The sequence below is a fragment of the Coenobita brevimanus genome, chromosome 23 (genome assembly GCF_032717465.1).
Source record: "Coenobita brevimanus isolate Jiangsu-jjx chromosome 23, ASM3271746v2, whole genome shotgun sequence".
Lineage (NCBI taxonomy): Eukaryota > Metazoa > Arthropoda > Malacostraca > Decapoda > Coenobitidae > Coenobita > Coenobita brevimanus.
The window spans coordinates 71,291,007-71,307,965 of NC_136976.1; the positions used below are offsets into that span (position 1 = coordinate 71,291,007).

The 16,959-nt window shown below is 41.2% G+C and overlaps 4 protein-coding genes across 4 annotated transcripts; all 4 read left to right on the forward strand.

Annotated features, from left to right (window-relative positions):
* The first annotated feature begins 1,314 nt into the window (after positions 1-1,314).
* Positions 1,315-1,816, forward strand: LOC145392750 (uncharacterized). Its single transcript, XM_080267045.1, has 2 exons — positions 1,315-1,464; positions 1,583-1,816. Exons 1-2 carry the CDS (start codon positions 1,315-1,317, stop codon positions 1,814-1,816), a joined length of 384 nt encoding a protein of 127 aa, XP_080123171.1.
* A 4,075-nt stretch (positions 1,817-5,891) lies between these two features.
* LOC145392751 (pro-resilin-like) lies at positions 5,892-7,024 on the forward strand. The gene is made up of 3 exons (XM_080267046.1): positions 5,892-5,903; positions 6,563-6,682; positions 6,791-7,024. The coding sequence occupies exons 1-3, from the start codon at positions 5,892-5,894 to the stop codon at positions 7,022-7,024; spliced, it is 366 nt and encodes a 121-aa protein (XP_080123172.1).
* Positions 7,025-11,077: 4,053 nt separating this feature from the next.
* LOC145392752 (pro-resilin-like) lies at positions 11,078-11,566 on the forward strand. The gene is made up of 2 exons (XM_080267047.1): positions 11,078-11,212; positions 11,333-11,566. The coding sequence occupies exons 1-2, from the start codon at positions 11,078-11,080 to the stop codon at positions 11,564-11,566; spliced, it is 369 nt and encodes a 122-aa protein (XP_080123173.1).
* A 3,533-nt stretch (positions 11,567-15,099) lies between these two features.
* Positions 15,100-16,708, forward strand: LOC145392753 (uncharacterized). The gene is made up of 3 exons (XM_080267048.1): positions 15,100-15,193; positions 16,105-16,361; positions 16,475-16,708. Exons 1-3 carry the CDS (start codon positions 15,100-15,102, stop codon positions 16,706-16,708), a joined length of 585 nt encoding a protein of 194 aa, XP_080123174.1.
* Positions 16,709-16,959: the final 251 nt, after the last annotated feature.

Sequence of the window (16,959 nt, forward strand, 5' to 3'; positions counted from 1 at the left end):
ATTTCGAAGTCTCTCTAAGGCTTAATACAGTCGTCTGACAGTGGAAAGAAAATACAAGAAGAAGGACAGAAAGACAAAAAATGCGTCATCAGAGTGAAGGAGTTATGGTGGACTCGGCTCCTAGGACTTGAAGACTCAGTACTGCGTCACAATGAGGCTCAGTTCTTCCCTAAACAATTTGCTCCGTCACGGTGGGTTCTCGCGTGCCGAAGGTCAGATTAGTGACCGAGGATCCACCTGCAGGTATAAAGCCTTGCTGGATGCCGGACATCAGTCAGTCCATCCTCAGCAACTCACAGACATGTATTCCTCAGTAAGTCAGTGAACGGCTCATCATTGTGGACTGCCATCACAAAAAAGATTCAGTGCTACAGATTTCCCTAGGCATAATATTTCCGTCTGGACCAAGATATTTATTTGCATCAATGATGCAAGTGATGATCAATAATCTTAAATTGAACTAACCTGTGGTTTAAGCCAAGTTGAACACATTATTCTTAATTTAGGCTCAGATCTGCTTGTGCATTCTGTAACATGCACCATTATTTTCATACTTATACTTCGTAACAATGGACTACAATACTTGCTAATCTGCTGTCATCACGAGATCTACATAAATTATTTACAACCGATATTATTATAAACCTAAGTGCCACTGAATTATTCCTCTAGCCACTACATGTATCAAACAGTATCCAGCTGTCTATCTATCTATATCGAATCTATATCTGTATCTATCTATCTGTCTATCTGTATTTATAACTATATCCATATCTTTCTACGTACCTAGCTGTCTATCTATATACATCAAACGTTCAGCTGACCAGTCCTTTGAATGAGGCTTAAAAGCTTTGGGAGAAGTTGCATAACACTTTCCTTATCCAAGCAAACCAGGTCAGATGAATTTTCATTACCCGGATTATATGGAAAATATGAAAAAGCAATTCCGGTAGCCAATTTCTTGTGTTAGTCTTATCTTCATTTGAGGTAAGCGTAAAAGAATGAGCTGCCATCCCTGTAAGCTTGAAATGTATTTAATGAAACATCGTAATGAAGCCATTACAATTATTTTTCTGCAAGTCTTAGTTCAATACATAGTACATTAAAAAGGCGTCCAAGAAAAATGTTTATTATGTTTAAGAAGTGGCTGTTCTAAACTGATATTACATAAATGAATTCGCTGAAGTACTCTTTATATTTTGAGAACGATGCACCGTATACACAGACAAATACTCTCTAGAAAGGTTTATCGTGACATTTTCTTACTGTCTGGAACAATGTCGCAGGCACTTTCTGATGAGAACTTTGAAAGACATGTTCGTAACACTATCGTTGCTCCACCAGGTGTTCCTCTTGTGCCTGCTGGTGGCCGCTACTGTGGCTGATCCTGGAGGCTATGGTGGTTTTGGACATGGTTTCCACGGAGGATATGGTGGTGGATACGGTGGCGGCTACAAGTTCAGTGTAAGTGGAGAGAGTATTACAAGTGTTCATACATTTAAGCTGAGCTGACTGCTGTATTAGCACTGGAGTATTAATTTAACTATCGCTGAAAATATTCCTTGCCTCTTCGTGTCCTCAGGCCCCCACCCCGTACGGCTTCAACTACGGTATCTCCGCCGGCGTTACCAACTTTGGTCAGAGCGAGAAAGGTAACGGGTTCGGAGGCGTCAGCGGAGGATACTGGGTGAATCTTCCCGACGGTCGCGTACAAAAAGTGTCTTACCGGGCGGACGGCAGTGGATACTACCCGGTAGTATCATACGCCGGTACCGCCAAATACCCGGCTGGCAAGGGAGGTTACGGCTGGTGGTGAGACATGACAACACACTCAGGACATCCCGGTAGAAGAAAACCAGCGCTACCCGGCCACGATGATTTTTTGATATTTGTTTTCGTCTGATCAGATCTGGATAGGACATTGTTGTTTTTCTATTTCTTTTTCTTTTTTCTCTTATTTTTCAGATTGCCACTGAAGTATGCTTATTGTAAATTGTCTACAGTCTTCAACTGAGGCTTCTTTCTCTATAAATGTATATAAATTTTTTTCCGACTCTGTGCATAGACTACTCAGTCCGTTATAAAATTCCTATAAATGTACTGTACTGTATATTGCTTAATATAGCTATTATACACTGTTAATACATTATCACGGCCAATAAAGACGCCTTTGCAACATTATTGTAGCTTATGAAGTATAACTTCCTTTTGTCCATCATTTATGTTTTTCCAAGTGGATTTCTTTTTTTTTTTTTAACCTTGTGAGTTACCGTGGCGAAGACAAATGACCTGAGATTTTGTGTATCTCTATTTTGGGCCTTCATGTTGTTCCTATAGACTAGAGCAACCCCGGTCTGTATGCCCGAGCAGATCCACCAACCACCCCTGCAGGGCCGTCCAAGTAGGCGGTGGCTACCATCACCCACTCATTTTATCATTCTCTCTCTCTGTTTGCCCTCCTCTCCTATTTCTCCCATCATTCCTCTCATTTTTATTTTCTTCTTTCCTCTTCAGGTAGCTCTTCACTGAGTGACAAGCTTAAATCCTTCATGTAAACTGTACTATTGAGATCTCTCGTGATGGTGGATCTCATTATGCAGTACCTGTGATGGATGTATCTGTACTGTCTGTGAAGAGATGGTCCTTGAAACAAACTCCTCAGAAAATTGCATTTCTACTCAGTTACGACCCAACCTCCCACCACACGCCTCCCTTCCTATTAAACACCTCACTCTCCTTTAACACATTCTCTCAGATGAAGTACACTATTTTCATGCTGTTTTTGAGCTCACCAGATTATTTTATTCACTTTTCGAACTGGAGAGGTTATGGTCTTGATTAACCCTTTACTACAAAACGTTTCTTCTAAGCTCAATGATAGGAAGTATATTAATGGGAAAATGAGCCTTTGAAATGAAGGGGTTAAGATCCTTTCCAACTTAGAGGGACAAAGTGAGGAATTTTTCTCAGAGTGTTTCCATCTTTATTTATGTTTTCTTACGTAGGATATTCAGGACATTTTCAAAACTGCTTCTGTTAGTTCAGCGATTAAAGTTTTCTGTGTGATTGTTCCCGGTTCGCTTCCCCGGAACTTCATCCATCCCTCAGCCAAGACAGAGCTGGTGGGTGTGGGTCTTCAGAAGTGCCAGGGCGTTAAGATCCACTGGCAGAGGAGAATTCACACTCCTCTCTAACTGACAGGTGAGGGTGCCCACCATCCACTCACTTGATGTAGGGCTACCTCCAACTGACTCTACAAAGGATACCACCAAAAGGATGTCTCGAAGCCCAGGAAACTATTTGGTACGTTGAGTGATTACCATATAACCAAATAGACGCCCGTGGTTTAGTGTATTCAGGCTCTCCGACTGAATGTAACTTTTATATCCGAGGAAAAGTTGGGTTTATCGCTCTCATTCAGGGGCTAGCATCGGGTCAAATGTTGGGATTAAGTAACCTAGCCCTGAGCAGTTAGATAATCATAGGGCAATAATAGACAGGCAGAGAGATAGTTAATTCACTTGAAATATACTAAGTCAAGCTCTATAAAAAAATCTAGTGATATACATACAGCTATTAACAAAAATGAACAAAGAGGAGAGGGAGGTGTGCATTAGGATAGACGACTGGATAGATGAAAACATTTTATGATTATCAGCTTTTATAGATACAAAGGTAATTGATATTTGGTAGTGCAGTGGAAACTATAGATTAGATTGGATATAAATGAGAGTGTTGTAAACCTGTAAGGAAGATATGTATACTCGTGTTTACAAGTAAGGAGAAGGGATGAACGCTAAAACCCTCTGATGAATGAACGCCTGATGAGTGTGGTTGGAGAAGTGTATGGAAAAACGTGTATTGAGAATGTAAAGGTGAAGAGAAAATATATTTTGAATAGGGAGGAAAGTGACGAATATGCCCTTAGTTTGAAGAGGACATAGTGGATTAATCAACTAATTTTTTCCTAACAGTATACAAATGCTTGAGAAATAATAGCATAAATACACCATTTTTCTTCCCGGACTTTACTCTCATTCCAGCATTATACTGTAGTGTGTGTGTGTGTGTGTGTGTGTGTGTGTGTGATTAAATATTTTTCACATCTACCGGGACTTGCCCTTCCACGATGTCATAATGTTAACCAAAGTTTTCCGCCTAGATTTACTCGTATATTCCGTCTCCTCCTTCACATCAGAGCACTAGCCTAATTTTAACACAGGATCCAAAACGGGAGATGATCCGTCTGGTTTTCCTCACAATATATCTTTTAACTCATTCAAAAAACTGTCAAAAAACCAGGATTTCACCACACGTTCTATCACAACATTATCTTCTAACCCAAATAGTTTTCTTCTGTATTTCAGGGCAGTTTATAATTACCTTGTGTATTTCTGATTACATTTACGTCGAGCTTTTCTGTGTTAAAGACTTAAGTAGCCTACTGATTACACGATACTGGAATAAAAATCACACTAGTTTCATATTTATAATCTTTCCTAAGCTTGAGTTATGCGTTAGATTATCTGTGTATGTGATTGTTTGTATATACATTTGACTTCGCTCATACAGTTGCCAAATATTTCACTATCAAATTAAGAGTTAATATTAAAGTTAAAAATTACTAGAAAGAAAACGATATGCGAAAGAGTTAACTTCTAGGGAGACTTCTTTATCCTTTACATTAGTTTAAGGTTTGTTATAAGTGTTCACCTTGGCCAGTTTTCCCAATAACAGGTGAACAATGGCGAGGCAGCCTTGTCAAAAATCATAACAGAAGGAAGCAAGGAGGGAAAAATGACAAGGGCATTGATGACAGTTATAGTAAATTGGAAAGTGATAGGAACATTGATGACAGTTATATTGGAAAGTGACAGAAGCACTGATGAAAGTTAAACTGGAAAGTGACAGAAGCACTGATGAAAGTTAAACTGGAAAGTGACAGAAATATTAATGAATTATGGAAGTATGAAAAGTGGCGGGATCACTGACAAAAGAAATAATAAATAGGAAAGTGTCTGGAGCCCTACTATTGAAGCTGAGAGGCTCCCCCTTTCCTGTTGGTAATTTCTGAAGCATGTAATGATGAGAGAACGTATATACCTGATCTTTCTCCACCGTTGCGTACTGCACTTCGTAATGTGGGATGCAGGCCAATCACATCTAACAGTTACAGGTGTTGCATCCACGACCGTCATAAATTTGAGACTTCCTGTAAAATTCGCTTTGATAATACGGCTGTAAGACTTTCTCTGGTACTGTAGAGGGACGCCTTCAAGTGGTGGCACCGATATAACCAGGGGTATCAACTGTCTGGCTATACTAACGCCTCTCAGCTACGTTCCTATCCCCAGAAAGGAGGATGGTGAGCTACAGATGGTTACCCTAGGCCTGCAGTCCACCGCTTCACTTTGTAGATGAACCTGGGACCACCACCACCACCACCACCACCACCACAACAACAACAACAACAAGATCTTCCCAGCTACTAAGGTTTAGGTGTCTCTTTTCTTAGGATTTAGAGGAGAATAGCAATTGCTCAGGATTGTGTTAGTTATGGTACTTGGGTTAGGATGTTTACATGTTCAAAAGTACAAAAAAGCCACCCAGAATTAATAGCATTAGCCGAGGATATTCTCTCTCTCTCTCTCTCTCTCTCTCTCTCTCTCTCTCAGCTGGGGAGGGGAGGGGCTCGTCAGACAGAAACCAGTTTGTCTAATGGCCCGCCCAGCCACCACGATCTTAATTTTTTCCATAAGACTAAATTTGCTCTGTCACCGAGAGACCTTGCTTACCGAAGGCTAGAATTCCCACCTAGGATCCGCCTGCAGGTATAAAACGACTCTGGAGGCCGAGTAGCAATCAGTACATTTTCAGAAGCTCACAGAATCATGTACTCCTCGGTAAGTTGGTATAGTTTACCCTCAAGTTGACTCGATCTGGGGGGTTGGTGGTGTAGTGATTAGCGCGTCTAGTCTGCGATTGGAAAGACTCGAGTTCGATTTCTGGGCCGGTCAGAATCTTCTACATAGTTTGTTTTCCTTATGTCCTCGTTCATCCAGAAGTACAGTTGTGAGCTTCGATGTAAATTTGACTGTTTCTTGTCGTATTGTCAGAGGGGACTGTGAGATTAAAAACTGATTTTCGTGATGGCCTTAGTGCAATTGGTAGGCATTTATTCTAAGCCTTCTTCGTAATGATCTCGGGATACTATGAGGTCACAGAGTTGTTTAATAAATACTCAGTTCCTTTTGTAGTTCTCAAAGGTTTGTTTGATAAGGGCGTGTTTAATGTCAAGTTGTTATGCAAAATCCCGCCAGCCTGACATATAACATCTGAGGCTTCCCAGAAACAGTTGAAATCCATCTAGTGCTAGATGATGCATTCTGAAAAGGGTGGCCCTGGACCAGTGATGAATTATTAGTGCACTTGGTAAATATCCAGTAGCCATTCACTGCATTACAGGCTAGTTCGTCACTCGCCATAGACGGTTTGTTTTCACCCGACGGAACTGGGCCACTGACATAACTTGAATAAGCACCGCATGCCGTTTCTTTACCAGGTGTTGCTGCTGTGCCTGGTCGTGGCCGCTACTGTGGCTGATCCTGGCGGCTTCGGGCCAGGCTTTGGACATGGTTTCTATGGATATGGTGGCCCACACGGTGGATATAAATCATACAGCGTAAGTATCAGCTGCATTCCTGTGATATCGAGCAAATGCTTGCATCAAATTATATTGTTTATGTATTTGCTGTAGTTTTTCTTGAAGATAACTCTATAATGTCCCCAGGTACCCACCCCGTACGCCTTCGACTACGGTGTCTCCGCCGGTCCCACCAATTTTGGTCACAGCGAGAAAGGTAACGGACACGGAGTTGTTCACGGAGGCTACTGGGTGAACCTTCCCGACGGTCGGGTACAGAAAGTGTCTTACCGGGCGGACGGCAGCGGTTACCACCCGGTAGTGACCTACTCCGGTAAAGCCAAGTACCCTCCTGGTAAGGGAGGCTACGGCTTGTGGTGAGACCTAGGCAACACAACCACACTCTGGCAGAAGGAAACTTCCGCTGTTCGGCGACATTGCTTTTCCAGTTTCTAGATATTTTTGATCTGACTAAGACTTAGCAAGCTGTGTAATATCATGATAATGATTTCATTGTTTACAAAACAAAAAATAAATATATTTTTGCAAGCTTCATTTTACGAGTAGTTTGTTTTTATGTAAATACCCACTATCCGTCAACTACCCGAAGTACAGTATTAGAATGTTCATCTTTTTGCCCGCTTGAGTGAAAATGACTTTTCCTCAGTGCAGATTGAAGGAGTCCAGTTCTGTGTTAGTTACCGTTAGTAATATACTTGGTACCTTGAACAGCTTTTGCTATGTTAATAATAGCTTGCTTAGAACAAATATAAAGATCCAAGACCCCACAATCCTGTTATTTATATATTAACACTAAGCATATTTTACTTATTTTCAAGTGCTCTTTCACAAAGGAAGGAATTACATTTCCCGACACAGGATAACAGAAATATGAAAAGAGTGACATAGTGTTTCCAAAGGCAGAATCACGCGGGATCTACTGGCTTTTGCTTCATATATCCTTGAAAGAAAAGAGTAAAAAATAATCAGCCGAGACGTAAAGATGTATTATTAAAACTGAATATGAGGAGTAGAGAGGCCCTTAATTTCTTTCATGGAACACCTGTAGTAATTGCCAGGTGTAATTAGCCTGCATTCTACGTAACAGAGTGTAATAGGCGACGATGCAGACAGATCAAACATACAGTATCATCACATGGTTAAAAAAATTATCATCCCAAACTTGGGTCTACACCTTTTCTCTAAGATAATATTACGGCCTATAGTGTGAGTTGAACAGTTTCCATTAATTAAAGAAAAATGACGATGAAAAATGAATGAACTGTAACAGAAAAGACGAATAGGCCTGGCTAAGGGTCGAAAAGCAATGAGAACATGGCCATACTCCTGATTCCAAGTTTGCATACGAGCGGTGTCTGAAGCTCTTTGGAGAGATCATTTTAATGTATCCTGCTCTGGGAACAGGCTTCAACAGCCCGTTCGCTGAGGCCCAACAGTAATCCTACGTATCATACACCTCCACATGCCACCACTTCGGCTAACACCCACAGTTCATATTGAATACATGCTAAGGCTGCCTCATCCAGGACTGGTGTACCGGTATTTGCGGTGGTGTTTTCATGACATGTCGGCGGGTCTTATGGTAGACAAGGAAAATCTGCTTTAACGAAGTTCAAAGCGGCTTTAACTGTTCTGTGCCGCAGCCGGGATTCAAACCCGCGTCCACTGGGACTGTATACCATGTCTTCGACTCGCTGTAGTTTGAATAGGATGCTGAAATTGTCCGGATCATGAGAGGGTTAAAATAGATGAGTTAACCGAATACTCATATTCTTGTTGTGAGCCCATAACCTCAAGGAGAAAAAAAATACAGAGTACCTGCATCCACCGTGTTAAATCCGTGCCTAACGTAATGTTTGCGTATCATGGATCAGGTGTAGTTGTAGCAGTTGCAACCCCAGGCTATTCTGAATGTGAACCCAGTGGACCACAGTCTAAAGCTGACCTTCTCCTGCAGCCCATCCTCCTTCTCCTTTCGGGGGTACTAGGAAGCAGGGTTAAGAGAGTCCCTGCTAGGAAGGACTTAAAGGGCATGTATATATAACCGGGCAGCTCCATCACCTAGTTATATCGGTACCACTACATGAAGGTGTACCGCTTTCCTTCAAGCGCAACAGTAACAAAAACTCAACCTTTCACATTAACACTCAGGCTCCTATGACTCACTCTTGGCTTGAAATATATCGGCTGGTGTTGCCAGGAATAGAGAATACCAGAGCTGTGCTACCCATGAAAGGCTTAATAGTGTCTGTAAAGTATTAACATTCTCTGGGCACGACTCACTCTCAGCTGAATAATAATAATATTGTACTTCAGATCGGGGAATCTTGTGTGTGTGTGTGTGTGTGTGTGTGTGTGTGTATATATATATATATATATATATATATATATATATATATATATATATATATATAGAGAGAGAGAGAGAGAGAGAGAGAGAGAGAGAGAGAGAGAGATAGATATAATATTTAAATATGACTTGCATTATCATGTAGGAAGAGAGGTCTATAAGAGAAGGGATGTGAGTATGGGAGAGGGCAGCCTGATAGCGGAGAACAAAGAAACGGAGGTAATTCGACTGTAGCTGCCACTTCCGGAATTAAGGCGTTTGGCTATATTTATCAGTTATTTCTAAACTTGCAGGATGGAAAAGAATTGAGAAGTCTCTCATTTCTCTAGCAATTTATTTAAAAAATTCATATTTGCAACAACAAGAATATTATCATAGGCACGTTACTACTTTGTACAGGAAGATCGAGGAAAGGAGGGTGCACAAGCCATCCATGTCTCTGGTCCTTCCTGCATTTTAAAATCTAAGTTTGGAGTGAGTGTTGGTCGTTGAGTTTGTTCGTGATATTGGTCCTAAAGCCAGATTCCTAGAGGTTTTGGAAAATCGTAACCCCTCTTCCTAGGCGATTTATGCATGCCACACCTCACTATCCTTGTGTTGTGTTACTGATGCAAACTACAGCCATTTTAAAGCGAAACTGACAGCATACAAAATATTATTAGTGTGTTATATGGAAAATAAATCGCTAAGGAATAGATGCTGAGAAGCCTCCGGAACCAGTATTCTAAGTGGCGTCGGAGGCTTCGTAGCAAATCTTCCTAAACAATATATTTTGATTAGTACATCTCTTCACTCGTTATGATGTTATTTATGTGTTTTATGTGGCTTTAACATTCCTGCATTTAGCGCTAATATCACACAATCTGATACCGAGGTGCAGCACGCAAAATAAATCGCTAAGAAAGACAGACTACGACCCTCTTCTGGCTCGATGCGGTGTCTCCAATGGCTCACTTGGTACTGCTTTAAAAAGAGCCGCAATGCCGTCATTAGGGAAACTTGCTCCGTCACGGCTGGACCTTGCTTGTCGAAGGATAGAACGGTGATCAAGGATGCTGTTACAAATATAAAAACTCCTTAATTTCCAGGGCATCAGTCAGTTCACCCTCAAGAGCTCCAACAGTCATGTATTCTTCAGTAAGTTTGTGGAGATCTTAAGTATTGTGAATTGTGCTCAAGCGACGAGATCGTATAGCGAAAATGTGTTCACTGTCTTAGAAAATTCAGCTGACCCAGACGTGCTCACGAAGAGGTTAGGTGACGTTCCTCAAGCATAAGTGAGGTAAAGAAAAAGGAGATAATTTCGTAAGGCATTTGCAAGCAGAAGTACTTTTCTCCTGTTTAACTTAACCTTAGCTTTATAAGGATTCATGAAAAATGCTGACATACGAGTAGACACATATCAACCCGGGAACATTAAAAAACGTGCTCCAAATCACCATGAAAATGCATTCGGCGTTGTCAACATGATCTCTTTAGGTGCATAAACTTACAGGTTTTACCCGGTGTACGAACTTACGAGACAAGGTTAACATTTGACGTAAAAATGGAACTATTTTTTAGTGAAATTAGCGAAAATAAACAGACACTGTGTTTTATCGTACTAATGCAGTAATTCCATTATAGCATATCTGAACTGCTTTCACCAGAAGAGTGAAGCCATCTGTATTAAAATTACCTTTGGCCTAAAAACCACCCCCGCCATAAATTAGACGACATTCTGTGGTGAAGATGAAAAGCTGTCGGTACTTGTTGATCACCGGTACATGCAGTCCCACCTAAGACAGTCAACTATTCCGAATTTGGGTATATAGCGGTACAGATTTCATACATTAACATTTCTATTCACCGTGAGATAACATGACTGAATGTATATAAGCCACTTTGCTCTTGGAGTAATCCAGATACAGTAGTATCTCAGCTCATTTCAATATACTGAAACTGGATGCAGGGAAATCTTCCTCTCAAAAACGATCTGGAACTCTAATGTCATTGCTTGGTACTGATATGCTGCTAAGGTAATTGAGTATTTTGTGCATACTGATGAAGTAGTACCAAAGTCTATGTTGTGCCAGGTGTTGCTGCTGTGTCTGCTGGTGGCCGGTGCTGTGGCTGATCCCGGCGGCTACGGACCAGGCTTTGGTGGATTTGGACATGGTTTCTATGGACATGGTCCACACGGTGGATATAAATATGGTGTAAGTATTACGCATATTTTTGTAGCACCATTTAATAACTTAAAAGTAAATGTATATGATCCTTTTTAATACTTCACTGAAGTCTTCACAGAAGCCATTTTGACTCACTGGTGTCCTCAGGTCCCCACCCCGTATGCCTTCAACTACGGTATCTCCGCCGGTCCCACCAACTTCGGTCAGAGCGAGAAAGGTAACGGACACGGAGGCGTTAATGGAGGATACTGGGTGAACCTTCCCGACGGTCGGGTACAGAAAGTGTCCTACCGGGCGGACGGCAGCGGATACCACCCGGTAGTGACATATTCCGGTCCCGCTAAGTACCCGCCTGGTAAGGGAGGCTACGGCTGGTGGTGAGACCTTTTATAACTCAACCACAGAACAGGCGAATATTCCCTTCACGACTCGACGAAGATTCTTGCTTGTTTATAGGCTTTTAACCCGACGTGATTTAAGTCCATATTTTTATATACAGCATAGTACGCTAATATTTGTATCTAGCCTGTCCTTAAATATGGCAGAACAGTTTGTACTTAATATTTTTTCTCTGGCCCTCTAACATTAGTAAATTATATGATCGTGTGAGTTTTTCTTTTCTCTGGCCCTCTAACATTGGTAAATTATATGATCGTGTGTGTTTTTCTTGTTTATAGCAGTAAATAAATGTGCTTCAGCAATAACACGACTTTCCATCAACTAAACCCATATCCATCTATTAACACAAGTTTTTATAAGCATCGCCGGATTATTTTATTGATCTAAAGGGAGACATGCAGAACTTTTGGGACTGAGTATAGCAGTAACAGTACCTTTACTGACAGAGGCTCTCACATTTACAGCCAAAATTGTTAAGAATAATCCTAGTAGTTCAGCAGCGACAACTCCACAGAAGTGTTAAAAAAAAAAGAAAACGATAGAAAAAGAAAAAATATATATTTTTGAAGGCTAAAAAATGCCCTTGTGTTGAGGACGGCGGAGAGAGAGAGAGAGAGAGAGAGAGAGAGAGAGAGAGAGAGAGAGAGAGGACAATTCACACCTTGGAAGCCACATTCTCAAATAAATATACGATCTATTCCCCGTTGTAACTCATATTTCTTCTCATAGGAAGGACAAGGAGTGGAGAGTTGATTCTTCCATGTCTATTGTCCTTCCTGCAGAAATATTAACTTACGAGTGGACATCTCTCGTGAGTTGGTCTTTCTTTTTCTAGGAAGTACAGTAATAGAGAATTGCAGAGACTCCGAGTGTATGGCGTTCTTCCTGGATTTAATAATGAGTTACGAGAGGGGGTTCCTTATTGCCCTAAGTAACAGTAACGTAACTAAGGCAAAAGGAATAATTAAACCTCCATTACAAAAAAGCTCCTTTATTTTTTTTTATTATCTGTACACAAATAAATTCTATTAAATCTTTTCCTTTTACTTTGAATTAGGTAATGTTTTAGTGGATGCAATAAAATACATTAGATGATGTGCATGTATATCTTATTTGTGTTCTTCATAAGGAGTTTCTGCAGTAGATTCCACACACACACACACACACACACACACACACACACACACACACACACACACATTAAAGAGAATCCTGTGCACACGTAAAGAGTGCACCAATATCGATAACCTTCACTAAATGGCAGCACAGGAACATATTAGTTGCTTCAGCTGTACAGGTGTCTATGAAGAGGAGGAACATTCATTACTGCATCCGATGACACTGAGATTATTATTATTATTGTTATTATTATTATTATTATTATTAGTATTAGTATTAGTAGTAGTTGTAGTAGTAGCAGTAGTACTGTAGTAGTAGTAGTGGCAGTAATAGTAGTGGTATTGTAGTTAGTTATTATTATTATTATTATTATTATTACTACTACTACTACTACTACTACTGCTACTACTATTACTACTACCACTACTATTTTATTGTTATTATTATATACGAGTTATTTTTACGATGAATTCCGAATGGCCAACAAATTTTCAGTCACCTTGGCGTATTTCCAGTCTCATGGGATCAATTTAATACTCCTAATACGTATAAAATCTTATCTCGGTGTTATCGAGTGTACAGCCTGACTCAGATAACTATAGCTTAGACCTTTATTTATCTCTTTATTTATTTTATTTTCAGGAGCTATCGTTAGACATCTTATCCGCTGCATGACAACCCCAGGGACTAAATAGGACTTGCACTTTCGACTCAGTTTCTTTCATCCCACTATCAATGACGTGCTTTTTGGAGCCTGTGTGTTTGCATTACATATATAAGACTGATAAGAGGAGCTGGAGAGGGCAGCCTTCAGGTGGTGACACTGATGGACGGCCACACTTCTGGGTATGGCGAAGGTAATCTGTAACGCAAGAATCTAATACACGACACACCTACTGGAAGAGCAGATGATTATGAGAGATGAACTGATACCGCTAACATCCACAAACATCATCAAAAGCATTAATCAGTTTTCAGTGCTGGATAATTCTTGCTTAGTGACAATTACGCTTTTTCAACACAGTGTCTTCAGTAAAATTAGCTGGAGAGAGAGAGAGAGAGAGAGAGAGAGAGAGAGAGAGAGAGAGAGAGAGAGAGAGAGAGAGAGAGTAATACCTATCTACCGCATGAGGATCAATAAGGGAATCAAGTTTTCCAGCGTCTTAGTTTTCCCTAGATTACGACCCGCAACCATCGATGTTAAATCCAGGTTCCTATTTAAGCTATATTACTGAGTGAACAGGACTAAGTGGAAAGAAACCGAGAGTCGTAATATAAATGGCAAAAAGGGCTTCGTGACACCTCTACCTTAGCGATTTTATTTGCACAGTAAAGCTTTACATTCTCTCGTGTCATTTTCACACAAACAGTTCGCCTCCATGTCACCCTGCTCTCTGCCATCAGGTTGCTCTCCCTTCAACTCATACCCTCATTCATATGCCTTTCCATCCCTTCTTTCCATCTCATTCTCTGTCTCCCCCTCCCCATTGCCCTCTACACCTCACTCACATATACCGTCTTAGTTTTTCGATTTTCATTCTGTTCACATAACCAAGCTGCCACAGTTGACTTCTATCACTCTTCGGCAAATTCACATCAATACCGCATTTGTCTGGCTGTCTCCCCACGTAACTTCACATGCTGCCATACATACGCCGCAACGCTCTTTAGTTCCGTCATTTATCTGTCAGTCTCTCCACACAACTCCACATGCCGCCACATCAACGCCACAACGCTCCTTGATTCCCTCATTTATCTGTCTGTCTCTTAATACAACTCCACATGCAGCGCCCAGATAGCACAGCTCTACTCTCAGCTTTGACCTGTGTCCCTTCAACTGAGTCCAAGTTTCACCTCTGTACCTCCTGAAGTTTCATCTCTGTACCTCCTGAAGTTTCATCTCTGTACCTCCTGCTTAATCCGTTCTTTATAACTACCTTCATTGCGCCTGCCACCGTCCTTCCCTGTGGTATTCTTCCTTGCCCTTTATCCTCTAAGCTTTCATCCTTGCTCATTACACTGCCTAATATCAGAAGGCACACACGCTATCCATTTCCAGATAATTGATCCTTCCTTTGCACTTCGCGATGTCATACCCCTCAAATCCATTGCTTTATTCTTTACTCCATTCACTTTCATATTTCGCATGTCGCACACACTTTCAAACTCTTTCACCACTGACAACTTCCACCCATTTTCACTTAACAGGACAGTAACATCAGTAGACAACAATGCAGTATAGACACTCTGCAAACTCCACACAAAAGGGGAAATTGGGGTGTTGCGTGTAGCATAACTCGCTCTGGAAGAGGTGCTACGCTATTTCCAAACCAGTCTTCCAAACCAGTCTTCCTAGGGTGTAGTTCCTCCTATGGCACGCTCAGTACTGCTTCCCAATGAGTCTCACTTCCGCCTTGAGGGAAACTCGCTCCGTCATTCAGGGACCTTGTCAACTCAAGGCTGGAATACGGGCCAAGGATCCTGTGGCAGGTATAAAGCCTCCTTGGGTTTGAGGCAGCAGTCAGTCCATACTCAAGATCTCAAACAATCATGTACTCGACAGTAAGTTAGTGCTAAGTTTCCTAACCCTCTAGGGCTCACTGTCAGCCGGAAGTGACGGTGACGGGAATTCTCGGAAGTCCAGTCTGGGGTAAACCTTAAAGTTTGGAACTGTGAATTTTGTGGTTACAATCCCGCCAAATCTGACTCTGAGGAACTCCGAACGTTCAAAAATTAATATGTATTGTGATCAAGAAGTCGGATGGAACCCAAATTATATTGAACATTACAGACAAATCAATTGCTTATGAATGTAGCGTCCTCACGTGGCAGTCATTGTTATTAGCTCTGACGGGATAAGGTTAAGCAAGGTACAGTTCGGTAACCCAAATCAATTTTTCGGAACTACACTCGATGCAAAACAATATCTACAGTATATTTTTCATGAATACTGCTCAAATTGACCTTCAGATCGTCATAACAATAGCAGGACTCAATGTAAAAGCTTAAACCAACTTTTATATCTCAATGATGCTCCAATTCCTCATAATAAGCCATATTTACCGAAGGATCATTTGATAGGTTTGGGCTCACATATTACCTACATCCGTGTCCAGATTTTGGGAAATATTTTATCGCAGAAGAATGTAATGCAAAGGTTCATATTCACCAAGTTAATCTGTCAGAACCTCCAATACCTTTGTGAGTAAATCGAAGACCTAAAATTACCAAGAAACAAATCTAGTGCGTAGAGTACGGATGGCATGTAAGGAAAAGATCAAAACACACATCATTTCAAAACACAATGGAATCAAAGGCTTGTTATCAACTACCCCATCTCAGTGACTCTCCTTATTCCCATTCCCTTTATTTACTGCGCTGTTACGTTATTCTGTTTTCAGTTTATTACCAGCAACAAAACTGCTGTATTTTTAAAGCAATTTATTACTTTTTCTTGTGTCTTTATGTAATTTCTCCAACAATTTCTGATCACCATTTCCTCATACTATGCTGCTTCCATAATCCACTGCTCCACCAGGTGTTTGTGTTGTGCCTGCTGGTGGCCGCTAGTGTGGCCGTCCCTGGTGGCTATGGTGGTTTCGGTCATGGTTTCCACGGAGGATATGGCGCTCCACACGGCGTTTACAAGTCATACGCTGTAGGTACCAGACATTTTCCTGTCACATTGAGCAGTTGTCTATATTTTATGATACTGTCACCGTACTCAGTGTTATTTTTACCGGAGCTTATTTAATTCTGTGATGTCCTCAGGTACCCACCCCGTACGCCTTCGACTACGGTGTCTCCGCCGGTCCCACCAACTTCGGCCACAGCGAAAAAGGTAACGGACTCGGAGTGGTTCAAGGAGGATATTGGGTGAACCTTCCCGACGGCCGAATTCAGAAAGTGTCTTACCGCGCGGACGGCAGCGGATACCACCCAGTAGTGACTTATTCCGGTAAAGCCAAGTACCCTCCTGGTAAGGGAGGCTACGGCTGGTGGTGAGACCTTGGTAACACAACCACACTCCGGCAGAAGGAACCCTTCGCTGCTCGGCAAAGATGACTTCTCATTATTAATCCAATGACCTGGCTTGAATGAAGAGCGCCATCTTCTGTTCCCATATTTTTATACTTTCTTTTATGCAGCTTTTGTCACACTTTTTTTTTGTATAAACTATCTTGCAACTACTGTATAATTAATTTAATGTTCGCTTTTTCATCTGAGGCCCCTTGCTTTATGTATAAATACTCTAT

Coding starts and splice junctions, on each gene's coding strand:
- LOC145392750 (XM_080267045.1), top strand. CDS start 1,315: ATGTTCGTAACACTATCGTTGCTCCACCAGGTGTTCCTCTTGTGCCTG. Junction 1,465..1,582: donor GTGGCGGCTACAAGTTCAGT/GTAAGTGGAGAG, acceptor TCGTGTCCTCAG/GCCCCCACCCCGTACGGCTT.
- LOC145392751 (XM_080267046.1), top strand. Junction 6,683..6,790: donor GTGGATATAAATCATACAGC/GTAAGTATCAGC, acceptor TAATGTCCCCAG/GTACCCACCCCGTACGCCTT.
- LOC145392752 (XM_080267047.1), top strand. CDS start 11,078: ATGTTGTGCCAGGTGTTGCTGCTGTGTCTGCTGGTGGCCGGTGCTGTG. Junction 11,213..11,332: donor ACGGTGGATATAAATATGGT/GTAAGTATTACG, acceptor TGGTGTCCTCAG/GTCCCCACCCCGTATGCCTT.
- LOC145392753 (XM_080267048.1), top strand. CDS start 15,100: ATGAGTCTCACTTCCGCCTTGAGGGAAACTCGCTCCGTCATTCAGGGA. Junction 15,194..16,104: donor GGCCAAGGATCCTGTGGCAG/GTATAAAGCCTC, acceptor TTCTGTTTTCAG/TTTATTACCAGCAACAAAAC. Junction 16,362..16,474: donor GCGTTTACAAGTCATACGCT/GTAGGTACCAGA, acceptor TGATGTCCTCAG/GTACCCACCCCGTACGCCTT.